At 31.1% G+C, this 23,421-nt stretch overlaps 1 protein-coding gene across 1 annotated transcript; it reads left to right on the top strand.

Annotated features, from left to right (window-relative positions):
* Positions 1 to 20,408: 20,408 nt before the first annotated feature.
* Positions 20,409 to 22,832, top strand: LOC144551286 (putative polyol transporter 2). Its single transcript, XM_078299198.1, has 3 exons — positions 20,409 to 20,647; positions 20,731 to 21,093; positions 21,645 to 22,832. Exons 1-3 carry the CDS (start codon positions 20,542 to 20,544, stop codon positions 22,682 to 22,684), a joined length of 1,509 nt encoding a protein of 502 aa, XP_078155324.1. The 5' UTR covers positions 20,409 to 20,541; the 3' UTR covers positions 22,685 to 22,832.
* The last annotated feature ends 589 nt before the right edge of the window (positions 22,833 to 23,421 follow it).

Raw genomic sequence — 23,421 nt, 5'->3', positions numbered from 1 at the left:
CTATTAAACAGTTGATGTATGTTTTTGATTCTGTTGTTGTTTTTGGGAGTAATTGTTCCAATCTTACGAACAAGTACCACGTTCCATTTAAATAGACCTGACATGAAAAATCTTCACGCAATATTTTTGACATGGGGTATATGGGCCTAGGGGTGAGCTGTTAAAGAGTGACCTAGGTCACACTCGTACTCGGCTTGTTGGTATATCAAGCTGAGCGAGCGAGTTTAAATTTTAGGTCCGAGCTAAAACTATTGCTCAATACCGAATCGTGGCTTATCTAAGCGAGCCGAGCTAATTCGTTACTAGCTTGGCAGATTTATAAATTTGTATATTTTTTTCCTGCTATATCTTAAATTTTCATAACACATTTTATCAATTATGGCTAAAATAAAATAATATTTATATGACTAATTACTGAGGAATACTCTTAATTCAATTGTAATTAAGCAAATCAACTACTATAAATTAACTTTACAGCTAAATTCATACATACAAATATATCAAAATCCTAAATTCATACAAATATATTCACAGAATAAATTCATGCATACCAAACCAAACAAATTCTTACAAATTAACTTAATTGCTAATAATTAATTCACACATATTCTATACAAAATTACCAATCAACTTAAACACAGTCCAAAGTGCAATTGTCATAACATTGGCTATAATATCCATAGACCATAATATCCCTAATCTAAAGTGAACAGATCCGATTAAATTATTAAACTATATATATTAAATAACTCGTTAATGACCGAGCTGGCTCGTGCCAAGCTAGGCCAAACTCAAACTCATTAATGTTGGCTCGAATATGTAGTGAGCGAGCTAATTTTAACTCGATCCACTAACGAACGAGCTGTTACCGATCGAGTCACGGGTGAATACCAAGCGGGCCACGAGCCACGAGCCACGAGCCACGAGCTTTTTTCCCAGTCCTATATGGGCCTATATTTCCTTTGGTTATGGACTGATTTCATTGAACCAGGATAAGTTATGGGCCGACTATCGGAAACTTCTTCGGGTTTTCACAGTCCAAAGGGTTCTTCGGCCATCCGATTAACTTCAAATTTGATTAACTGCTATGATGCATTTACCTCGGTTCAAGCCTTAAAAGGAAACAAATTATGTTTGTTTATTCTAACAAGAAAACTACTGGATGTTTCCAGCATCTTATTTTCTTGTTCAATCACCACAAGAAAACAATTAAAAAAGGTGTCATGTGCCTATTTTCTAAAAAGAAAGAAAAATATAGAAGCTTTAGCAATCACAATAACACTTTTACTTATTTTTATTTTTTCTGTATTTTGCACTGTTAATTTTTTAAAGTTTCCATCTTAGCATTAGAAATATGTTTAAGGTTTACAAGAGTTTCGTATGATATTCTTTCAAGCCAATTTAATTTGTCTAAAGTTAATAGAAAAAAAAAAGAATCAATTAAAATATGGAGATATATATTTTGTTCATGATCTGCAGGGTTCACAATTATTAGTATTATGTGTAATTAGTTGATGAGTAATTCAAAATAGCAGAAGGAATAAAAATTGATGAAACTGAAAATTATATTTATAAGTTGTTTGTACGTTATCTTCTTTTCAAAATAAAATTACTTTTTCCTGTTGAGGTAATAATATCATTTTGTAATTCTAAGAGCCACAATATATTATATATAGAGAGAGAGAGAGATGGGCTATGGTGCATTGTAATGCATGGAGGAGTTTGTGCATTGGATCATAAATCTAAAATTCAAAATTCAAAATTCAAATGACCGATCCAAACCGTTCATCTTGTTCTCCATATTAATATGTGCTTGGCGACCAAATTTTACATTTTTCTGAATTTTTTTACTATTTATTAAGTATTTTACAAAAATTTTGATCCAACGGTGGCTTAACAAAACAGTAAAATCAGCAGCCACCGTTGGATCAACAATTTTGTAAAATACTTAATAAATAGTAAAAAAAATTCAGAAAAATGTAAAATTTGGTCGCCAAGCACATATTAATATGGAGAACAAGATGAACGGTTTGGATCGGTCATTTGAATTTTGAATTTTAAATTTATGGTCCAATGCACAAACCCCTTCATGCATTGCAATGCACCATAGCCCATCTCTCTCTTTTTTTTTTTTTGAAAAATTGGCAGCAGCTGCCAATTGGATATATTATATAAAATAAAGTTAAGAGTTACAAGTGGAATTTTCCTTTCTTTCCTAACATTCGTATAGGCTAGGTGACCTATTTCATCTATTCCTTGTACCAGTAAGATTCAGCTATCCGACGAAAATTGCAAATCAGCAACAAACATACCACATCAAAAATTACAGCGATCAAGTAAAATTAATAATCTAGAAGCAGAAAAATCTGAGGGAAATTTTACAAATAAACCCCCGTACTTCCGTAAATTGCTTCAATCCGGATCCTCAATCAGATTGGTGCCCATTAAGCGTCGTGCCCCTGTGTTGCAGTATGTGAGCCACAACCTACCGTCTTGAATGATGCGCTCCACCATAGCCCATCTCTCTCTCTCTCTCTCTATATATATATATATATATATATATATAAGTAATAGAAAATGTTAAATTAGAATTAATTACATGTTAAGATCGACATAGTATTTTATCATATTTAGCTGGTATTTGCTGTTTCAATCTGACTGAAAGGGTGGGACCAAAGTTTTTTAAAAAAAATACTGCTTTTATACGTTAAAATTCACATTTTTTTTAAAATATAAAATTTATTAATCAGTTTCCAAATTTCATTTTATACCTTGTCCTGAAGCTGACAGTCACTTGTTGGGCAATTTATAGCCACTGGTGAGTACTGTTGCTGTCTTTACACCACGCCACAAATTATTAGAATATTCTGGTGGCGCATTAATTTGGAAAATTGATCGTGTACCTTTTCAATTAAAAGGTTTTTACACTTAAAAATTTTACCGGTTAGAAAAAAAAACTTAAAAACCTTATAAAAAAAATTAAAAAATGGCGTGCGCCACTTAATTGTCAGCACACAAACACATTTATTTTGATATGTAACAGTATTGGCAATATAATTGTAAATTTTAATTCTAGTTAAATTTCTCACGTCCATACATTTTTTAATGCTTGAAGTTTTATTTATAATAGGATGATAATCTTCGACTCAACCTGATCCATACTGTACTTATTCAAAGCATAAATGAACCGGTTATGAAGAGTTAGGCTAATATGACACTAGTGTTATATCAAACTAAATAACACCACATCTTAAACCCTTAGATCTGCTTTAAGATTCGTACAAAATGAAGTGCTTGAACAGTAAAAGCGGATAGTACGAATCTTAAAGCAGATAGTACGAATCTTAAAGCAGATCTAAGGGTTTAAGATGTGGTGTTATTTAGTTTGATATAACACTAGTGTCATATTAGCCTAACTCGGTTATGAATCTTAAAATTTTCTTTATTAGTCTTGAGTTGGATCAAGGTCCAAGGATGAGTAATTGAGTATACCTCAATCATACTAGTTTGATTGTGTTATATTTGATTAAGTTTTAATTTAGCACAGTTATTTTTCATTATAAACTTATTAAGATCTATTATACACTAATTAAGATTTATTATTGTAAATTAATAATGGAATTATTATTAAGTTATATATGGGTCTAGTTGGGATAATCCATAATCCGTTGGGGTCGGATACGGATCTAAAAATAATATTTATTCAAACCATTGAAATCTTTGAATATTAGACGGACAAGTAAGATATGTGAAGTTTGTTAACCTGATATTTTCAGAGGGGGGATATGATCATCAACGTCTCTTTTATTCAAAAAATAAAAATTGCAACTGGTTTTCCGCCGACATTTTTTATTTTCACTCAATTATTAAAATATTTTAATAAAAATGGGTGTGATCAAAATTTTAAAAATGCTCAAAACGTAAAAAAAATTCATGATCTCGAATAAAAATTTGGAACTACGGAAAATTTCCACGGCCTCGAATAAAAATTCGGAACCGCGAAAAAAATCTATGGCCCCGAATAAAAATTCGGAACCGCGGAAAAAATCTACGGCCCCGAATAAAAATTCAGAACAACGGAAAAAATCCCGGCCCGGTGTTTTTTTTTTTTGGTTTATTGCACTATAAAAGGCTACTGATCTGATTGTGTAGAAGAGAAAGAGAGAAGGAGAAAGAGAGAAAGAGAGAAGGAAACATAGTTACTGTTCAGCTTCTAATTTAGGTAAATTTTTTTCTGTAACTGTTCATTTACGTATTTACTGTTCATATAATGTTCATGTACGTATTTGTTATTCATATAATGTTCATGTAGTATTTACTGTTCATATACTGTGCATATACGTTTTTACTGTTCATGTAATGTTCATATACATATTTAATGTTCATAAACTGTGCATATATGTCTTTACTATTCACAATTGAAATCAGTAAAATGATAAAATATTTACCATTTACGAAAGTAGTTTATTGGCCATGCCTATTGGAATTTCAGTACATTTTGAAGGAAAATTTATTTTTTACCAGAATGAGATACATTACTCCAAACCGCCAGTAAATATGTATTGGTTGACTTAAATTTCTCATTTGAACAGTTGCAATCACTTATTTATGAAGTGAGTGACTACAATAGGAATCGTTGTGAATTAGAAATAATGGACTGAATGGTCCAAGCAGGAAAGTATGTCAGAATCGTATTGGAAGATGACGGGGCATTGAGAGGCTTGATCGCGCAGGTTGTGAGGTCCAGTGAATCAGTATGCGAAATTTTTGCATGCCGAATTCACAGAGATTCATGGGCTAGAAGTTCAGGTCAAAATTCGATTGCAAAAAATTATCAACCAAATTATGAACCACACACTTCTTTTATCCCAATGCCAGCACCATAACCAGAATCATAAATATATAGTAATTCACCCCAATCTCCACCTTTTATCCCACCTATATCCGTGTATGGAGGTCCTTCATCCTTACTTGGGCCTGAACCAAATCCTCACCCCAGATCGCCACCAGTACAATTTGGCAAAGGTCCGTGCTGGGTTTTAATCCAAAGGTCCAATCAATTCAGAATTTTAATATGGTTTCATTTCATTGATCTATGGTCCATTTCTTGTATAAAATCGAGTCGAAGTTTCGTAAAATTTGGCAATTAATTTCGTACGAATATTTCGTATGTTTATTTCTCAAATTTGGATTTGAATAATTCGTTCTCAATTTATATAATTATATATATTCGATTAAATCTCTAAAATTCCATAATGAACTAGTTTTATAAATTTCATAATTTATTTATACGAATAACTTTGTATAATTATACTCTTATTTAGAATTCAATTATTTATTTATTCATACAAATCAAATTTTAATTTCTTTTCTAAATGGTTCAACGAAACTTGTAATGAATTTTTAAATTCACGAACTACTCGAATAATTACCATTAATTTATAGAATTTATATTTAGATTCAAATTCTTAACACATTAAATTCATAGTTCGATTATATCTCAAAATTTTAGTTTCACTTTAAAATTAATCATACAAAAATATGAAAGGTCGTTTAATTAACCAAAATTTTAAATTTGAGCGAAATTTTTAATTTAACAAATTAATTCTGTTTTAAAATTTCGGAAAGCTCACCCAAATATATAGGCCCAGGCGATGGATTTTTTCTGCAGTTCCGAGTTTTTATTCGGGGCCGTGGATTTTTTCGCAGTTTCAAATTTTTATCCGAGACCGTGGATTTTTTTACATTTTGGGCATTTTTAAAATTTTGATGGTTATTTTTATTAAAATATTTTAAAAATTGAGTAAAAATAAAAATGTCGGGGTTTTCCGTCGCGTCAGTAAATTCAAAGGAAACAATATTTAAATGTGTACTAACTACTAAGACTCTAAGAGAGAATTAAACATGTCATACTCATTTGGACTATATAGTCTAGTAACCTTTTGACAAGTGGACATATATAGTCACGATCCAGCTGACATGAATACCTCTGTGCCGTTACGCGTCAAACCTTGACAAGTCATAGTGTGATATCATCCTATATAAAACAGTGTTTCAAATATTAGAAATTTTTGGAATAAGTGCAAAATCGAATCAAGATAGTAAGTGCACAGCGTTGTCAAGATATATTATTAACAGCGACCTCTTTTTAAATTATTTATTTATTTATTTTGTGACATTTAATGAACATTACACGGAGAGTAGGGGGCGTCAACGTAGCGGATTCGGAGCGGAGAATGTTAATATGATGTTCGTATTCGCCTTTTAATGAGCCGATACAGATAGTAAATATATATTAAAATTTAAAATTAAATTCGTTTTAAATGAATACTAATACAGAACGAATAATCTTCAAATACAGATTCGAATATTGATACGAAACTAATAATTGTTGAATAATTGAGTTATACGCTTTAAGACACAAAAAAATGCTTTGTTATTGTCTTGAAACAATGACTAAAACCAATTTAATATAGACTAAAAGCATACTACTACATTTACGGACTAAAGTCTTGAATAAAAAAGAATGAAGAAGAAAGAAATGGATGTAAAAAAGAAAAAAAAAATAATGCTATTATATTATAGCATCATTACCAGTGAAAAAAAAATTAAATTGAAAATCAGATCGTATACAGATAATTGCGGATAAAAGTATCCGTACACCCGTCAAGCTTGACGAACACATGGCCTGATGAATTTTTTTCATAAACCATAATTAATAAAACGTTTTTTAGGGAACCAATATGATTGATTTTTTTTTTTTTCAAAAACCATAAGGACCGTGGGGTTCCCACGGTCTCAAATTTTTTTTTTTTTTTTTAGGGCCTGTTCGGCCGACAAATGGGAATGGGCACGGGCACGGGAATTGAACTGAAAAACACTATTCCCGTGGGAAAAAAAAATTCAGTTGAACTGAATTTTTTTTTCCCACGTGAACAGTGATTCGGCCGAACACGCCCTTAAAGATTTTTTTTTCAGAACCCCACGGTCTCAATTTTTTTTTTATAAAACAGAATTTTTTTTATTTTTTTATTAAAATATTAGAAATGTTGAATATATTTCTTTGAAAATAGATGAAATACAATATAATTTGATTTATTAGAAATACTGCAATAAATAACCCGGATCAATATTTTTCAGGTCGGGTTTTTCGCGGCTGTAAGAAAAATTAATATATTTCTTTATGTGTTATTAGAAAAAAAATAAAAATGCTTAGATTCTGAGTTATTGATCCCGGTTCAAAAGTCACTTCTAGGTAATCCATAAAATATTGTGATCCTTCTAGGACATTTAATTTATAAAAAAATATATCTATTTTGATAATTCTTTTTGAATAACAATCATTAAATAACTTAAAAGTTATTGTTTTTTTCAAAAATAGATACAACTTTTCATAAATTAAATTTAATAGAAAGATCACAATATTTTCTGGATTACCTAGAAGTGACTTTTGAACCGGGATCAATAACTCAGAATCTAAGCATTTTTATTTTTTTCTAATAACACATACATAAATATATTAATTTTTCTTACAACCGCGAAAAACCCGACCTGAAAAATATTGATCCGGGTTATTTATTGCAGTATTTCTAATAAATCAAATTATATTGTATTTCATCTATTTTCAAAGAAATATATTCAACATTTCTAATATTTTAATACAAAAAATTAAAAAAAATTTGAGACCGTGGGAACCCCACGGTCTGAAAAAAAATTCTGTTTTAAAAAAAAAAAAACAAAAAAAAAAACAATTTGAGACCGTGGGAACCCAGGATCCTTATAGTTTTTGAAAAAAAAAAATCAATCATATTGGTTCCCTAAGAAACGTTTTATTAATTATGGTTTATGAAAAAAATTCTGGCCTGATGGCCCTCCGCGCAATTCAGTAATTGCGTGACTTACACTTGCGGCTGCAATAAATTAGTAGCAAGATTGTGTAAAATTGTAAACACTTCTCAATAAATGAAATCCATATATCACTACTGTAGAAGTGTAGAAGAACAGTGGTAGGTATTAAAAAAGGCCAACTAAGGAAAAGACAGACCCCTAGCTAGTTTTTAAAAGCCTACTAAAACATAGCTTGGGGATGGCAAGAGAGAGACAAGACAACATATTGCATTGGACTGGGCTTTCAGCAGTCAGCAGTATAAAGATTAGACATTATACTGGTAAAAGTGTGCTAAATATTCTTAAAAACTGTACATAAATTTATTTATTCTGAAATCATTCTAGATAAAAAGCATAAATAGTTGTAACCATAAAATTTTTAGATGTGGATCAAGTACCATATGTAATATTTATACTGATATCATAATTATTGAAAATATAGATTATAACTATGGAGATCAATAATAGAATGATTCTCATATTTTTCACAAAAAGAACGGAGACATTATCCTCATTATCTATATTTAATTAATAACAAGTATAAATCCCGTACTTACCAAATTTCACACGGAGTACAATACGAAAATATTTAGAGATGATTATGAAAAATATTAAAAAGTACGAACGGAAAGATAAAGGAATTTTTTTCATAAACCATAATTAAAAAAATTAATGTTACGGAACCAATATGATTACTTTTTTTTTTCAAAAACCACAAGGACCGTGGGGTTCCCATGGTCTCAAAAATATATATATATATATTTTTAAAAAGAACAGAAATTTTTTCCAGACCGTGGGGTTCCCACGGTCTCAACTTTTTTTTTTTTTTATAAAACAATTTTTTTTTTATTTTTTGTATTAAAATATTAGAAATGTTGAATATATTTCTTTAAAAATAGATGAAATACAATATAATTTGATTTATTAGAAAGATTGCAATAAATAACCCGAATCAATATTTTTCAGGTCGGGTTTTTCGCGGCTGTAAGAAAAATTAATATATTTCTTTATGTGTTATTAGAAAAAAAAATAAAAATGCTTAGATTCTAAGTTATTGATCCCGGTTCAAAAGTCACTTCTAGATAATCCAGAAAATATTGTGATCCTTCTAGGACATTTAATTTATAAAAAAGTTATATCTATTTTGAGAATTCTTTGTGAATAACAATCATTAAATAACTTAAAAGTTTTTGTTTTTTTCAAAAATAGATACAACTTTTCATAAATTAAATGTACTAGAAGGATCACAATATTTTCTGAATTACCTAGAAATGACTTTTGAACCGGGATCAATAACTCAGAATCTAAGCATTTTTATTTTTTTCTAATAACACATAAAGAAATATATTAATTTTTCTTACAGCCGCGAAAAACCCGACCTGAAAAATATTGATCCGGGTTATTTATTGCAGTCTTTCTAATAATCAAATCATATTGTATTTCATCTATTTTCAAAGAAATATATTTAACATTTCTAATATTTTAATAAAAAAAAAATTGAGACCGTGGGAACCCCACGGTTTGGAAAAAAAATTCTTTTTTTTTTAAAAAAAAAAAAATTTTGAGACCGTGGGAACCCCACGGTCTTTATGGTTTTTAAAAAAAAAAAAAGTAATCATATTGGTTCCGTAACATTAATTTTTTTAATTATGGTTTATGAAAAAAATTCAAGATAAATCGCCGGCCAATTGACAATTCTCTTCTGTTGTAGCTTTCAAATGTATGAAACGCAACTACTAGCAATCACAAGAAAATATCAATTCTTTTATTGGAGAAAATATTTGATAGTCAATGACAAGATACGAAACCGCCAAAAGAGGAGGCTTATTCCAAGCACGTTTTCTTGAAATTCGGTATCGTTTTTCTATCATACAGCACTTGGTGACCACAATGTACAGAGAAAGGAGCCGTGTGATCAAATATGTTTGATTGGAATTGTTGAATTCACTTTAAAATTTGTTGTCTATTTAAATTCACGAAATGGATTTTAAAATAAATAATTTACACGAAATTTAAAGCAGATCAAACTATTCCAATCATGAGGAGGATTCAAATGCACCATATCCTTTTTCTCCGTTTTCAAAGTCCGAATAGTCAATCCGAACCGTTAGATGCGATCTATAAGATGTGCTTGGAGACCAAATTTTATATTTTTTTGAAATTTTTTTACTATTTATTAAGCCACTTTGAAAAATCGCTGATCCAATGGTCCAGAAAATGTAAAATCAGCGATTTTCAAAGTGGCTTAATAAATAGTAAAAAAATTCCAAAAAAATGTAAAATTTGGTCTCCAAGCACATCTTAATATATAAATCGCATCTAACGGTTCGGATTGACTATTCGGACTTTGAAAACGGAGAAAAATAATTTGAAAGATAGAGTGCATTTGGATGCATTTGAACCCTCCTCTCCAATCATATATTAGATCAAATTTGATCCGACATTTTAAATTTTGTGTAAATGATTTATTGGCATGTCTATATAATAACCACAATTAAGGTTGATAAGAATAGAGATCAAATAGTTTGCATGTCTATATAATAACAACAATTAAGATTTATAAGAAATAGAGATCAGATAGTGGCCAAATTAGTGGGTCCACCCGGCAGATAAGGTACATGCAATGTATCTACTATCTGGACGCACAAAAAATCAACTTTAGAAAATATTTGGAATTTAACAGAGAGAAGTCGTTTAAGCATTGCATGGGAATAAGAATAAGAAATGTTATTTCTTTACCTACTAAACAATGTAATTGTTTCTGATCAAGTTTTTAACAAAAACAAAAAAACAAAAAACAAAAAACAAAAACAAGTGTGTATTAACACAATACTAATGTGTATTGAACAATTGTTAATTAAATAAGTATTTGCAAAATCAAACCAGTCAATGATAATTCTCAAAACGAGACGAGAACTTTTCTTATCCAAATCTGTAATAAAGTTGAAAAGGCAAGGAATCGTAAGAGATGAGTTATCCAGCTCAGAAAGAGGAAAAATAATTATAATATGAGTTGCTTCCACATGTATCGGTCTATTTTCCGGCTTTTCTGCTGACTTTTTTTTTTTTTTTTTTCATATGGTCGAAATCGGATAGATCAATTAGTATCCTACCAAACCTAAAAATAAACTGAACGTAATTGGATTGAATACGGGTTTAATTTTTTTGACTCATCAGTGATCAATTCGATCGGATCTGTTTTTTTTTTTTTTTAATTATTCTAAAATAATTAATGATTTTTTTAGAATATTTAAATATTATAAAGCTGCCAAGATTCTAGTCACTACTACCAAATGTTAACATGTTCTCAATATTTATTGAACGGTCACGTTAGTCAACCATGACCCATCAAGGTTGGGTACGGATCGGAACATTAATTTTTGTTCGATGTCGGCTAGAGTCGGTTTTGACTCGTATGAAATTAATTAATAATAATTTTATATTAGCCCGATTTTGTACCTGATCTGACATATTTACCCATCTAATACTAACTATAAGCATTTCACAACAAATTTAAATTTGTGTAAAGTTTACTATACTAACTGCAAATGTGTGGCTATGTAAGTTTGATTAGGGGTGGAACGGAGACAAACCCCTCTCTCAATTTTTTTTTTTTTTTTTTCATTTAAGAAGCAGTGCGTGACTAAATATATAAGAAGCAAAAAAACTTGTCATGCAATATATGCTAAGAATAAATTGGTGTGTGAACCCCTTTAATTATTCCTCAATATTTTAGATAAAATGTTATTTTAAATTACAAATTCATGCATGCAAACCACATATCAACCCTCAATAAAATGGGAGAGGGGGTTTCCGATGGGCATCGGACCAAATCCTGTTCGATGGGCTGTTGGAACCGTCGGATCTACTTTAGGATTCGTGTGTACGGATTTTAAAGCATACACGAAATTGCGGGCGCGAATCCTAAAGCAGATCCGACGGTTCCAACAGCCCATCGAACAGGATTTGGTCCGATGCCCATCGGACACCCCCCCTTACCCCAATAAAATTCATTCAAGATTTTTGATTTTTGATTTTGTGTGTGTGTGTGTGTGTGTGTTAAGGATAGAGTGCAAGCACCCTATTATTGTGGACCGAATTTAATTAAAAATAATATTTAACATAATTTTGTAACGGAATATTTTTGTTATTATAATTAAATAATTGCTTCAATGAAAAGAGATAAATTTTAGAATTTATTTAAAAGTAGCAAATATTATACGTAAAAATTACAATTATTGTAAATCAGTAGGATTTAGTCTCCCTACCCTCTTAAATCTGTCCCTTGAATGAGGTCGAACTTTGTTCTTTTAGATTGGGAAGTTATATGATACACTCTAATGAAATGTATATACTGCCAATTTTTTGTAATGTATAGTAGTTATTTTAGTGAGGTGTCCATTCCAAAATTGATGGATTATATTCAAATTAAAAGTTCTTCATAAATGACATCAACAAGTCAAAGGTGAACATTCAAATAAAAGAAAAATAAAACAAAAAAACAAAAACAAAACCCTACTTTATGAAAACGAAAGCACATATGGACGCGCTTAAATACAGCGCCCATCGTCTTTGACCGGAAATGAAGAAAAAATGGAGATATTAACTAACTTTAAACTTTATCGGTGAGCTTAATGACAAAAGGTCAATTTGTGTAGATTTGTTATTGAGAATTTTTCATTTACAGAAATAAATATGAAATAATATCAGGTATTAGAATAATTGCTCCTGAATTTAGTTGTATAGACGGAATTGAAAAAAAAAAAAAAAAACTTCCAACAATGGAGCCGAAATTTTTTTTTGATCTATTAGAGTTCCACAACAACACAAAACATCACACGAAAAATTTGATCCTAATAAAAAAAAATTGGATCCATAGTTTGGATTAGTGTTTTTAAATGCGACCGCATATGTATATGCAGTCGGATGCCGTTCAAAAGGTCGTGTAGTCCATTTTATGCGGATTTAAATATGCGGCGTTATATATGATCTTGCGGATGTCTATGCGAATTTTTACTAGTTGCTACCAAATTCGAAAAAGGTCTAGAAAAGAATTATTTTGGAGATGCTTAGACTCATGATCTATGTGAGTGTGGTAAATTAAGAGTACAAATCACTAGAATAGAATATTTTTACATTATAAATTAGTTTTATTTTATGTATATTCTTTTAACAACTCACAGTAAATCTGCATATGTGATAGCATACTATAGTAGTGATCTTCTATATGTATGAACACAACCGCAGTTAAAAAAACTGCTTTGGATTGAGGAAGAGAGAGAGGAGAGGTGTATTCAATGAATTATTAAGATCTTACATGATCAAGTCCATATCGTGATGTGATATGTGATGTGTGATGTATTTATAAGATTCTAAGAATATTGACTTAAAAAATGGCTCAAATAAATGAAGCCGATTGTTTGTACTTTACCGTTTGGCACATCTAAATCCACAAATAACCTATAGTGATTTATATTAATTTCTATAAATAAAAATTTGCTTTGTTCTCGGAGCACCATGGTATCTTCTTTCTTCTAATTCTTTTTCTTCACGGCTCCGAAATTTCAGCTAAACCAGCGACCATGACACTGGATTTATTGTGTCATTTGCAAAACGTAAGAAATGTATGTCTGCCAACCTAGCATTCTCTCTCCTTGTACTTCCATCTTATTTTTAAAAAATTTCTTCACCTTCAATTTTTTTTTTCTTCGAATAGGTGTTTCTCTCAACAAGTAAAAATATCAAGGTGATAATTAATTAGTTTTAAAAGAGTCCGGCTATTATGATACAAGTATCATTTTAGTCTATATAACCCGATTTTTTTATTTATATCCAAAAAATAAATCAAATTGCAAAAAATAACCACTATGCCGTTGAAATTCGAAAATTACCCAATCCGGTTAACCAGTAACTGGATTTTTTCTTTTTTTCCGGCGAACCAATTCCCGGAATTGGGAAAAATGTCCGGTTATTGGATAACCGGAAATATGGTTTTGGTCCGGTTATCCAATAACCGGTTTTTTTTATAATAATAATAATAATAAATCTATGTGCCGAATTGGGAATTCAGCACGCCGGTTTTGTTTGTTTTTTTAAAAAACAGAATTTTTTTATTTTTTGTATTAAAATATTAGAAATTTTGAATATATTTCTTTGAAAATAGATGGAATACAATATAATTTGATTTATTAGAAAGACTGCAACAAATAACCCGGATCAATATTTTTCAGATCGGATTTTTCACGGCTGTAAGAAAAATTAATATATTTCTTTATGTATTATTGGAAAAAAATAAAAATGCTTAGATTCTGAGTTATTGATCCCGGTTCAAAAGTCACTTCTAAGTAATCTAGAAAATATTATGATCTTTCTAATAGATTTAATTTATTAAAAGTTGTATCTATTTTGAAAAAAATAATAAAAACTTTAATTTATTTAATGATTGTTATTCAAAAATAATTCTCAAAATAGATACAACTTTTAATAAATTAAATCTATTAGAAAGATCATAATATTTTCTAGATTACTTAGAAGTGACTTTTGAACCGGGATCAATAACTCGGAATCTAAGCATTTTTATTTTTTTCCAATAATACATAAAGAAATATATTAATTTTTTTTACAGCCGCGAAAAATCCGATCTGAAAAATATTGATCCGGGTTATTTGTTGCAGTCTTTCTAATAAATCAAATTATATTGTATTCCATCTATTTTCAAAGAAATATATTCAAAATTTATAATATTTTAATACAAAAAATAAAAAAATTCTGTTTTTTTAAAAAAAAAAAAAACACAAAACCGGTGTGCTGAATTCCCAATTCGGCACATAGATTTATTATTATTATTATTATAAAAAAAAACCGGTTATTGGATAACCGGACCAAAACCATATTTCCGGTTATCCAATAACCGGACATTTTTCCCAATTCCGGGAATTGGTTCACCGGAAAAAAAGAAAAAATCTGGTTACTGGTTAACCGGATTGGGTAATTTTTGAATTTCAACGGCATAGTGGTTATTTTTTGTAATTTGATTTATTTTTTGAATATAAATAAAAAAATCGGCTATATAACACTATCTTTTAAATAGTGAATCTAAACTGTTCAAACCGATATATTTCAATAGTTGTGCGTTTATACACAAAATTTATAATTAATGCATGCCACCTATTAATAATTAATATATAACACCGATACCATACTAGTTGAACTCGTTATAAAATTAGATGGCGAATTTCATATAATTTTTTTTAATTATAGCAATTTCTTGTCCATTATTACTGTCATGGGAAAAAAAAATGTTTGACATCAATAACAAAACTTTGTCATCCGTACAATTTGCGGCAAACACAACATGAATCATGATTGTATGTGATATCTCATAATATCATATAATAAAATGATTACCAAATTTTAGAAATAAATGAATTAAGTAAACTATGGAATAACGGCATAACAAACTACTCAACTTAGACCACATTCCAATGCATACACTTTGAAGAATTGTCAACATAGGAGAGGAATTTAATCGTAATAATATGTATTGTTATCATGACTTGTACTCTATAAGATAAAAAAAAATTCTTATATTAAAATTTTAATTTTCAATTTTAGCTAGTTAATATAACTATATATATTGAAAGTTTGAAACCTTGTTGGAATTTTTTTTTTTCAATTCTTTTAGTATTTCTTAAATAGGAAATTTTTTCATTAAATTTAAACATTATGTACTTCATCGTAGTAATGATTTTATTTATCTAAGAAATAATATAGAAAAGCTTATACATATATTACTTTTTCACAAAAAATGTCAACATATATATTACATTGAATAATCTAAATTAACTATTCGGATTACGAAACTAAAATTTATAAAATAAAATAGCAATATCTCTTTTACCACAACTAGCGGTGTCATATTACCTGCCATAAAAGACAACCAAACAGCGCACGATATTGAAGACTAAAATTAGTCAAACTAAAAGATGGGAATTTGATATCAACTTCAAAATTTGTTTACGTCAGCTCTCTTTTGAGTTGCTCGGGCGTTGAATTATTTTTTTTGTGCTGGTGGATTTATCTTTTTTTTATTTGGATAAAAATACCCACCCGTGCTGCTATAACCTCTTATTTTCCTTTTTTAATTGTTTGTTCTCTCTCATACAGTCATACTCGCAATTTGCAAACCTTTCTTTGTTTCTTCTCGCATCTCTCTCTTTTCACTCACCAAAGCACCAATCAACAGTTTTCATTTTTTTTTTCTAAATTACTATTAGTTTCCTCATAAAATGAATATCATTCTCTTTTTTTTTTTTGAAGGTCAGTGAGCGGACTCACGTGAATATCATTCTCTTCATAAAATTAAATTACATGACATTTATTTATTTATCCAGTCCTTCAATTTGAATTTTTGATTCTATGCCTAATTAAGCTACAATTTTTGTTTTGTTTGAAAACTCAATTTCTTGCATTTAAATTGCTACAAGATGGTTGAGTACTTTTCTCTTCCTTTTGACATCTCTATCGCTAGGGTTTAGGTTCCGGCCTTCTTAATCAAATCAATACTTTATTATAATTTATCCACATTTTTAATAGAGTAATTTTAGAAGTTTTTTGGTATTTTCCACGTGGGATTAAATATCTTGAATTTTAGTAGCTTGTATTAGATGTCCGGCTTGGTTTTAAGGTTTTTGTTGGAGATCACAACCTTTGGGTACACTTAGCATACCCGAGTGGTTATTTAGCAATTTCTTTTTGAGAAAAAAATATGACTCAAGCTTCCATTTCATTGATATAGATAAAAAGGTTATTTTGCAATTTATATCCTCAACTTTTATTCTTCATATGTGCCATACAAAGGCCATGTACTTTTGGACTATTAGCTGTATAAAATCAGAGAGATGAAAAGTAACTTGTAACTGTGAACACTTAACCAATGAATCAACAAAAATTAATAATCACTTTTGGTTCGGTGGCAAAAAACAAGATGCTCCGTGTGGGAGTTTTGGGTTCGAAACTAGTGGCAAAGAGAATTTTTATAGAAAATTAAATGAAAGTTGACAGCTATCTAAGAGAACAACAAAAACCAGTTCATTGAATTTGTTTTGCTTTTGATTTTTCCTGAATTAAGTAAATATTCAACGAATTTGAGGTAAATATATATGAGAAAAATATATTATCCACATTTCAATTTATTATTAAAAAAAAATTCTAATATTTACATGTTCTTTTTTAACAACTCTAACTGTCTTCTTCACTAGTTTCTTTATATAAACTTTTTTCATCTCTCTTTGTTTTTTAAAATTTTTGAGCTCTCTTTCTTTCATTTTTTGGATTCAATCTCTTCTCCGATTAGATATTTTATTTTCTATTGGTGCTGCCCCAGCCATAGCTCTGACTAACTTCGACTCATAAGACCTCTCCAATCGCGTCTCCCCCCGGCCCACTCCTCCATCCTCTTCAACACCAACAGAGGTTTCTAGCACCACCCTTGAGTCGAGGGTCGCTGGAAGCTTCTCCACCTCCTAGATCACCTTGCTGCGGTTGCTGCTTATGCTTTCTAAGTCTGCTGGATCTCTTGAGATTTGATATGATAAGTTTACAGACTTGATATGATATATTTACATGATATGAAAGATTTATAGTGTTGATTTGCAGTAATATGGAATAATTATTTTGTTTTTCTAGTGGATTCCTTTTTCTTGAATTTTGTTTTTGTGTCATTTTTTTTCTTAGTCAATTTTATTTCACATTATAAATTTTCTTTACAATTTGGAAAGAATATGTTGTGGATTTTGAAATAAAATAATATGTTAAATTTGTTAAGAATAGTGGGAAAGACTTGACCTGGTTGGTTTGTAGATTTGATATGATAAGTTTATAGACTTGATATGAAAAATTTACAGACTTGCAATGCTGTAATTTGCATGTTATATCTGCAGATCTAAAAATATAAAATTTTAGATTTACATAATTGAGAATAGTATTTTACAGAGTTATATAGTAAGATTTACATACTTGAAAAATTCGATTTTAATATTTAGATGCAACAAGTATCTCCGTCAAAGCGGTTAGTTTAGAGATTTGATTGATGACGACATCTTAAATGAAAAGTTGCTAGTTTTACAAACTTCGGTACAAGGTTTACATATTGCAGTGTGAAAGTCACTAGTTTTGAAATTTAAATGATAACTTATTTCTTACACAAGCCTTGCACAACCTCTTCTCGCCAGTAGATATGAATCTGTATCCCCTCATGTGGGTACAATTAATTAAGAAATTCAGATCATTCTTTAACTCTGAAACTAAATTCAGATCGTTCTTTAACTCTGAAACTAAATACAGACCATTCTCCTTTTAAGTATACATGTATTTGAGGAGATACGGATCCAAGTAGATATTGAGCACAAGAAGTCTAGAACCAAAATCATGACGTGTTTCACAATCCAAATATCAGACCAAGAATGTCTCGATGTCAGTTCTTCAGTTATCATTGCAAACTGATCAGTAAAAATGACAATTGTGGGGGTAAAAGGAGAACAAGGAGAAGCTAGTAATTAATTAACATATGTGGAGGTGAAATGATGATGCAAAACAAACCGAGAATTAATTATAAATTAACGAATAACATACATGCATCATAAAAAAATAAGGTAGAGCTCTCAATCCCAAGCAACTAAATTTGCAAATATGTATGAATTGATAGGCATGGAAGAAAAAGACATAAATTCGCAAATCTGAGCAACTAATTGTCGAGCTCAACTTGTCTTTCTTACTTGGCCTGAGTTGTGGATTAACCCCTTTTGCAACGAGATTAATTTGCCTCAAAGGCCAAATAAGAAGAATGACATAGCTCAACACTTAATTGCTCTTGTACAATTATATATCCTCTACTTTATCCACGCCGATGATGAATTCATATATAATGGAATTACATGTGGAGATAGGCTACCATGTTTTGCAAATTAAACTGGGTGTCTTAATTTGCGTTCATATATCTAGTTTCAAAGTTCAAATAGTTAGTCCGAACTTCTCAACATGTTTTTCATATTGAAATGTGCTTGGAGACCAAATTTTATATTTTTAAAAAAAATTTTGCTATTTTTTTTAGAATTTTTCAAAAATAATGTTTTTTTTTTCTGAATTTTTTATTTAATGAAAAACACTTATTTTGAAAAATTCTAAAAAAAAAGTAAAAATTTCAAAAAAAATATAAAATTTGGTCTCCAAACATATTTCAATATGAAGAAATGTTGAGAAGTTCAGATTGATGACTATTTGAATTTTAAAACTAGAAATGTGAACGCAAATTAAAATACTCACTTTAATTTGCAAAGCATAGTAGCTTATCTCTTACATGTCATTCTCTTTTTGAGTGTAAAGAATCAACAAAAATAATGAGAAATGAAGATCGATCAGAAGGGGGGAGGGGGTGGGGCAGGACTTAAATGGATCAAGATCAGGAGAATGTGAAGAGGTGTGTGCAAATAACGAGGTTCTGTTAGAAAAAATGTGTTTGGAGATTGGGTAAAATCATACATGGATTCTATCATTTAAACTGTGTATAACGGGGTGTTTTAGGAAACCATGTACAAATGCATGTGTCTTTCGGACACGGTTCTCAACGATCTGACCGTGTGTGTATATTAGAAATCATTTTTGCGCGCGGACCTCCTTTCTTTAGACACTCACCGAGGTACCTTAGATTAACAGCTCGCTCGTCTCTTAGAGAGGCACCAGCATATTGTTGGAACTTTTTTGGTTCTATATGACTGTATATAATGTGTTGTTTATGATTAACATTTTTGTAGTAGTGGTTAAAGGAAAAATTTTCAAATGATAAAATTTTAAAAACATAATCTAATAATTTTATCTTAACATTTAATCATTTTCTAGTTTAGAGGTTCATTCTCTCAAATTTGGTGGCATTATCCTAAAATTTAATCATTTTATTATTTTAGAGGTTCATCCTCTCAAATTTTGTGGCATTATGCTAAAATTTAATCATTTTATTATTTGACAGGCTCATCCTCTCAAATTTTGTGTCATTATCCTTAAATTTGACGCATTGACACTGCATCTCGGTCTATAGTGATGGTATATATACATTCATATAAAAGAAAATATATATTATATTATATATACAATGTATATTATTTGAATATTACAATTAATTATTAAAATCAATTGTCATTTAATGTAATCAATCTTAGGCAATATAGACGCGGTTAATTAGTTATCCAAATAGTTACTGATTGGATTTAGTTAAAATGAGCTCAAATAAGTTGGACGACGTGATTAATTTGCGGCCTGGTAGATTCTCACAACTCAAGAAGAGTAATATAAATTTGTAAAACCCCAAATTTAGTAGTTAGGATAAGATTTCCAGCTAAACTTCTAAAACAAAGGAAAAAAAGACTGGTTGATACGCAGGTTTCGGAACCTAAAGTATACATTAGATCGACCCCTTATCCGGTACAAGTTCCCTATAAATGCAGCATCCAAACTGACGCATATTGCTCCTATCCCTCCATTTAATTCTCTTTATTTCAGAGGGGTCGTAGATGTAGCCCAGTCTCTCCGGGAAAAAAAGAAAAGAAAAGCAACGTACAACCCCCAGTCGTTCTTTTCAGAACTCGTGAAAGCAGTGCAACAATGGCCAACGTAGAATCTGGACAATCGGATAAGCGTGTCAGCGCCAAGACTTACGCCTTGGTGTGCGGCATTCTTGCCTCGATGACATCTATTGTTCTTGGTTATGGTAAAATCACCAAATTTTCCTTTTTTTAGTAAGAATGTATGATGATTAAATTTAGATGAAATGTTAAATTTTGTGTGTGTCAGACATCGGCGTGATGAGTGGTGCGACTCTATTCATCAAGGAGGACCTGAAGATATCGGACACGCAGGTTGAGGTCATCTCGGGTGTCTTGAACCTCTACTCGCTGATTGGTTCGTTTGCTGCTGGGCGTATCTCTGACATAGTCGGGAGGCGGTACACAATTGTGATGGCAGCTGTGATTTTTTTCATTGGTGCCATTCTGATGGGTTTGGCCACAAACTTTGCCTTCCTCATGGTCGGCCGTTTTGTGGCAGGCATTGGCGTCGGCTTTGCCATGATGATCGCTCCCGTTTACACGACAGAGGTTGCCCCGGCTGCCTATCGTGGTTTTCTCTCCTCCTTCCCTGAGGTTTTTATCAATATAGGTATGGATTAATTTCTACATTTGTTTATATCATTCGGTTTTTAAACTTTTGATCAAAACTAATGATATTGAACAAAGTTACCATTTGAATGTGATAAATTTTCGTTACATTCTTCAATCGTTCAATCTTGTCACCTTAGAAACTGCAATTTGAATATGAGAGGGACTATCATCATTTCTAAAAATTATTGTTCAAGTTAAATTAAAAAGTTATATAAACGACATCAATATTGTTTTTTTTTTCTCTTTTTTAGACTACACATGATGAATTAAAAATACTAATACATGTCAAAATAAAATATATATCCATCATACTAATATATATGATAAGATCCGTCCCCCGCCATCGTGGTATCATCATTCATCACCCTTTTTGTAATAAATTAAAATGATTTGAAAATATTTCGCAACGCAAAAGTGAATAACATGTCAAATTAACCTTGTAGTATAATGCAAGCATTAATGAACACGTTGAAAATTTGTACATATGCTGTGAAAATTTTCCTGCTAAATTACATAATTAAGTATACACATTGCTCTTTGTAATGACAGGGATCCTCCTTGGCTACGTGTCCAACTACTTCTTATCCAAGCTCCGGTTGGACCTGGGGTGGCGAGTTATGCTCGGCATTGGAGCCATTCCAGCTGTCTTTCTCGGCATCGGGGTCTTATTTATGCCGGAGTCCCCCCGGTGGCTGGTTCTACAAGGACGCCTCAAGGACGCACAAACTGTCTTGGAGAAAACCTCTGAGACGGAAGAGGAAGCCATGGTCCGCCTTCTTGAGATCAAGAAGGCTGCTGGAATCCCTGAGTCTTGCACTGATGACAGAGTCACCGTGTCAAAGAAGAACCGAGGTAAAGGGGTGTGGAAGGAGCTGATCTTTAAACCATCCCCTCCTGTCCGTCGGATCTTCTTGTCTGCTCTGGCGATCCACTTCTTCCAACAGGCATCTGGTATCGACTCGGTCGTGCTCTACAGCCCCCGTATCTTTGAGAAAGCCGGGATACATAACAAGAACGCCAGCCTGGGTGCCACCGTGGCAGTCGGATTTGTCAAGACCGTATTCATCCTTGTTGCAACGTTCTTCCTTGACAGGTTTGGCCGGCGGCCTCTTCTTTTGACAGGCACTGGAGGGATGATCATCTCCCTTTTCGGCCTTGCCCTTGGGCTAACTGTCATCGACCAACATCCCGCTACAAAGATCCCATGGGCCGTCGGGCTATGCGTCTCATCCGTGCTTTTCTATGTGGCATTCTTTTCAATCGGTCAAGGCCCAATCACATGGGTCTACACGTCAGAGATCTTCCCGATCAGGCTCAGGGCTCAGGGTGTGTCGATCGGTGTTGCTCTAAATCGCACAATGAGTGGCATTATTGGCATGACGTTTATTTCATTGTACAAGGCGATAACCATCGGTGGAAGCTTCTTCTTGTACATGGGGATTGCAACTGTCGGGTGGATCTTTTTCTATACGTGTTTGCCGGAGACACGTGGTAAGTCGCTAGAGGAGATTGGCATGTTGTTTGGGCTCAAACCTGAGGAGATGAAAGAAGTTGAGATGCCAACTGAATCCAAGGGAATGGCCAGCTAGCAGCTGGTTTGTATGTAAATGAAATGAATAAAAATGACACAATCAAGTGGGTTAATTATTTCTTTTTAACAACCCCTTAATCGAAAAGCAGAATGCTTCTTCAGTGTTTAATCTTCTTGATTTATTTCAATGAATTATTGGTCTTTAATTTGTTAACTTTAATCTGCACCATATTATATTACAATCAAGGTTCTAAATAGCGATTGTCGCATTATAGCAGAAAGACTAAAAAAAAATTTATCGCGAATAGCGTAGCTATAGCAAAAGCTATCCTAAATAGTGTTTTTTTTACTAATTATCAACATTATCTAAAATTTCATAGAGCAATAAATAATAAAAAATTGATTAAGAAATTAGAACATTCATATTGAACAATTACAAAGTCTAAATTGTTATTCAAAGTATCTCTACTATTATCATATACTATTTACTTTTTTCATTCAAAATAACGTAAGCATCATGGTATAAACTATATATTTTTTTCTATTAAAAAAAAATCTAAGCATCATGAAATAAACTATATATCTTTTTCTATTTAAAAACAAAATCGATCTAGATCTAGAAAAAATTGATCTTTAAAATTAATTTTCAGTTGGGCATTTATATAAAGGGAAAATTAGTTATTTGTCACTCTAAAACCTTCAAATTTGAAAAATATCATTCTGAAATTTGAAATTGTAATAATTCCACTCTAAACTTCATTAATTTTTAATTTTGCCACTCCAAATAATTAATGA

This window comes from Carex rostrata, chromosome 3 (assembly GCF_964058835.1).
Source record: "Carex rostrata chromosome 3, lpCarRost1.2, whole genome shotgun sequence".
NCBI lineage: Eukaryota > Viridiplantae > Streptophyta > Magnoliopsida > Poales > Cyperaceae > Carex > Carex rostrata.
Note: the sequence above shows the minus strand (reverse complement) of the source record. Positions and strands in the feature narration are given on the sequence as shown.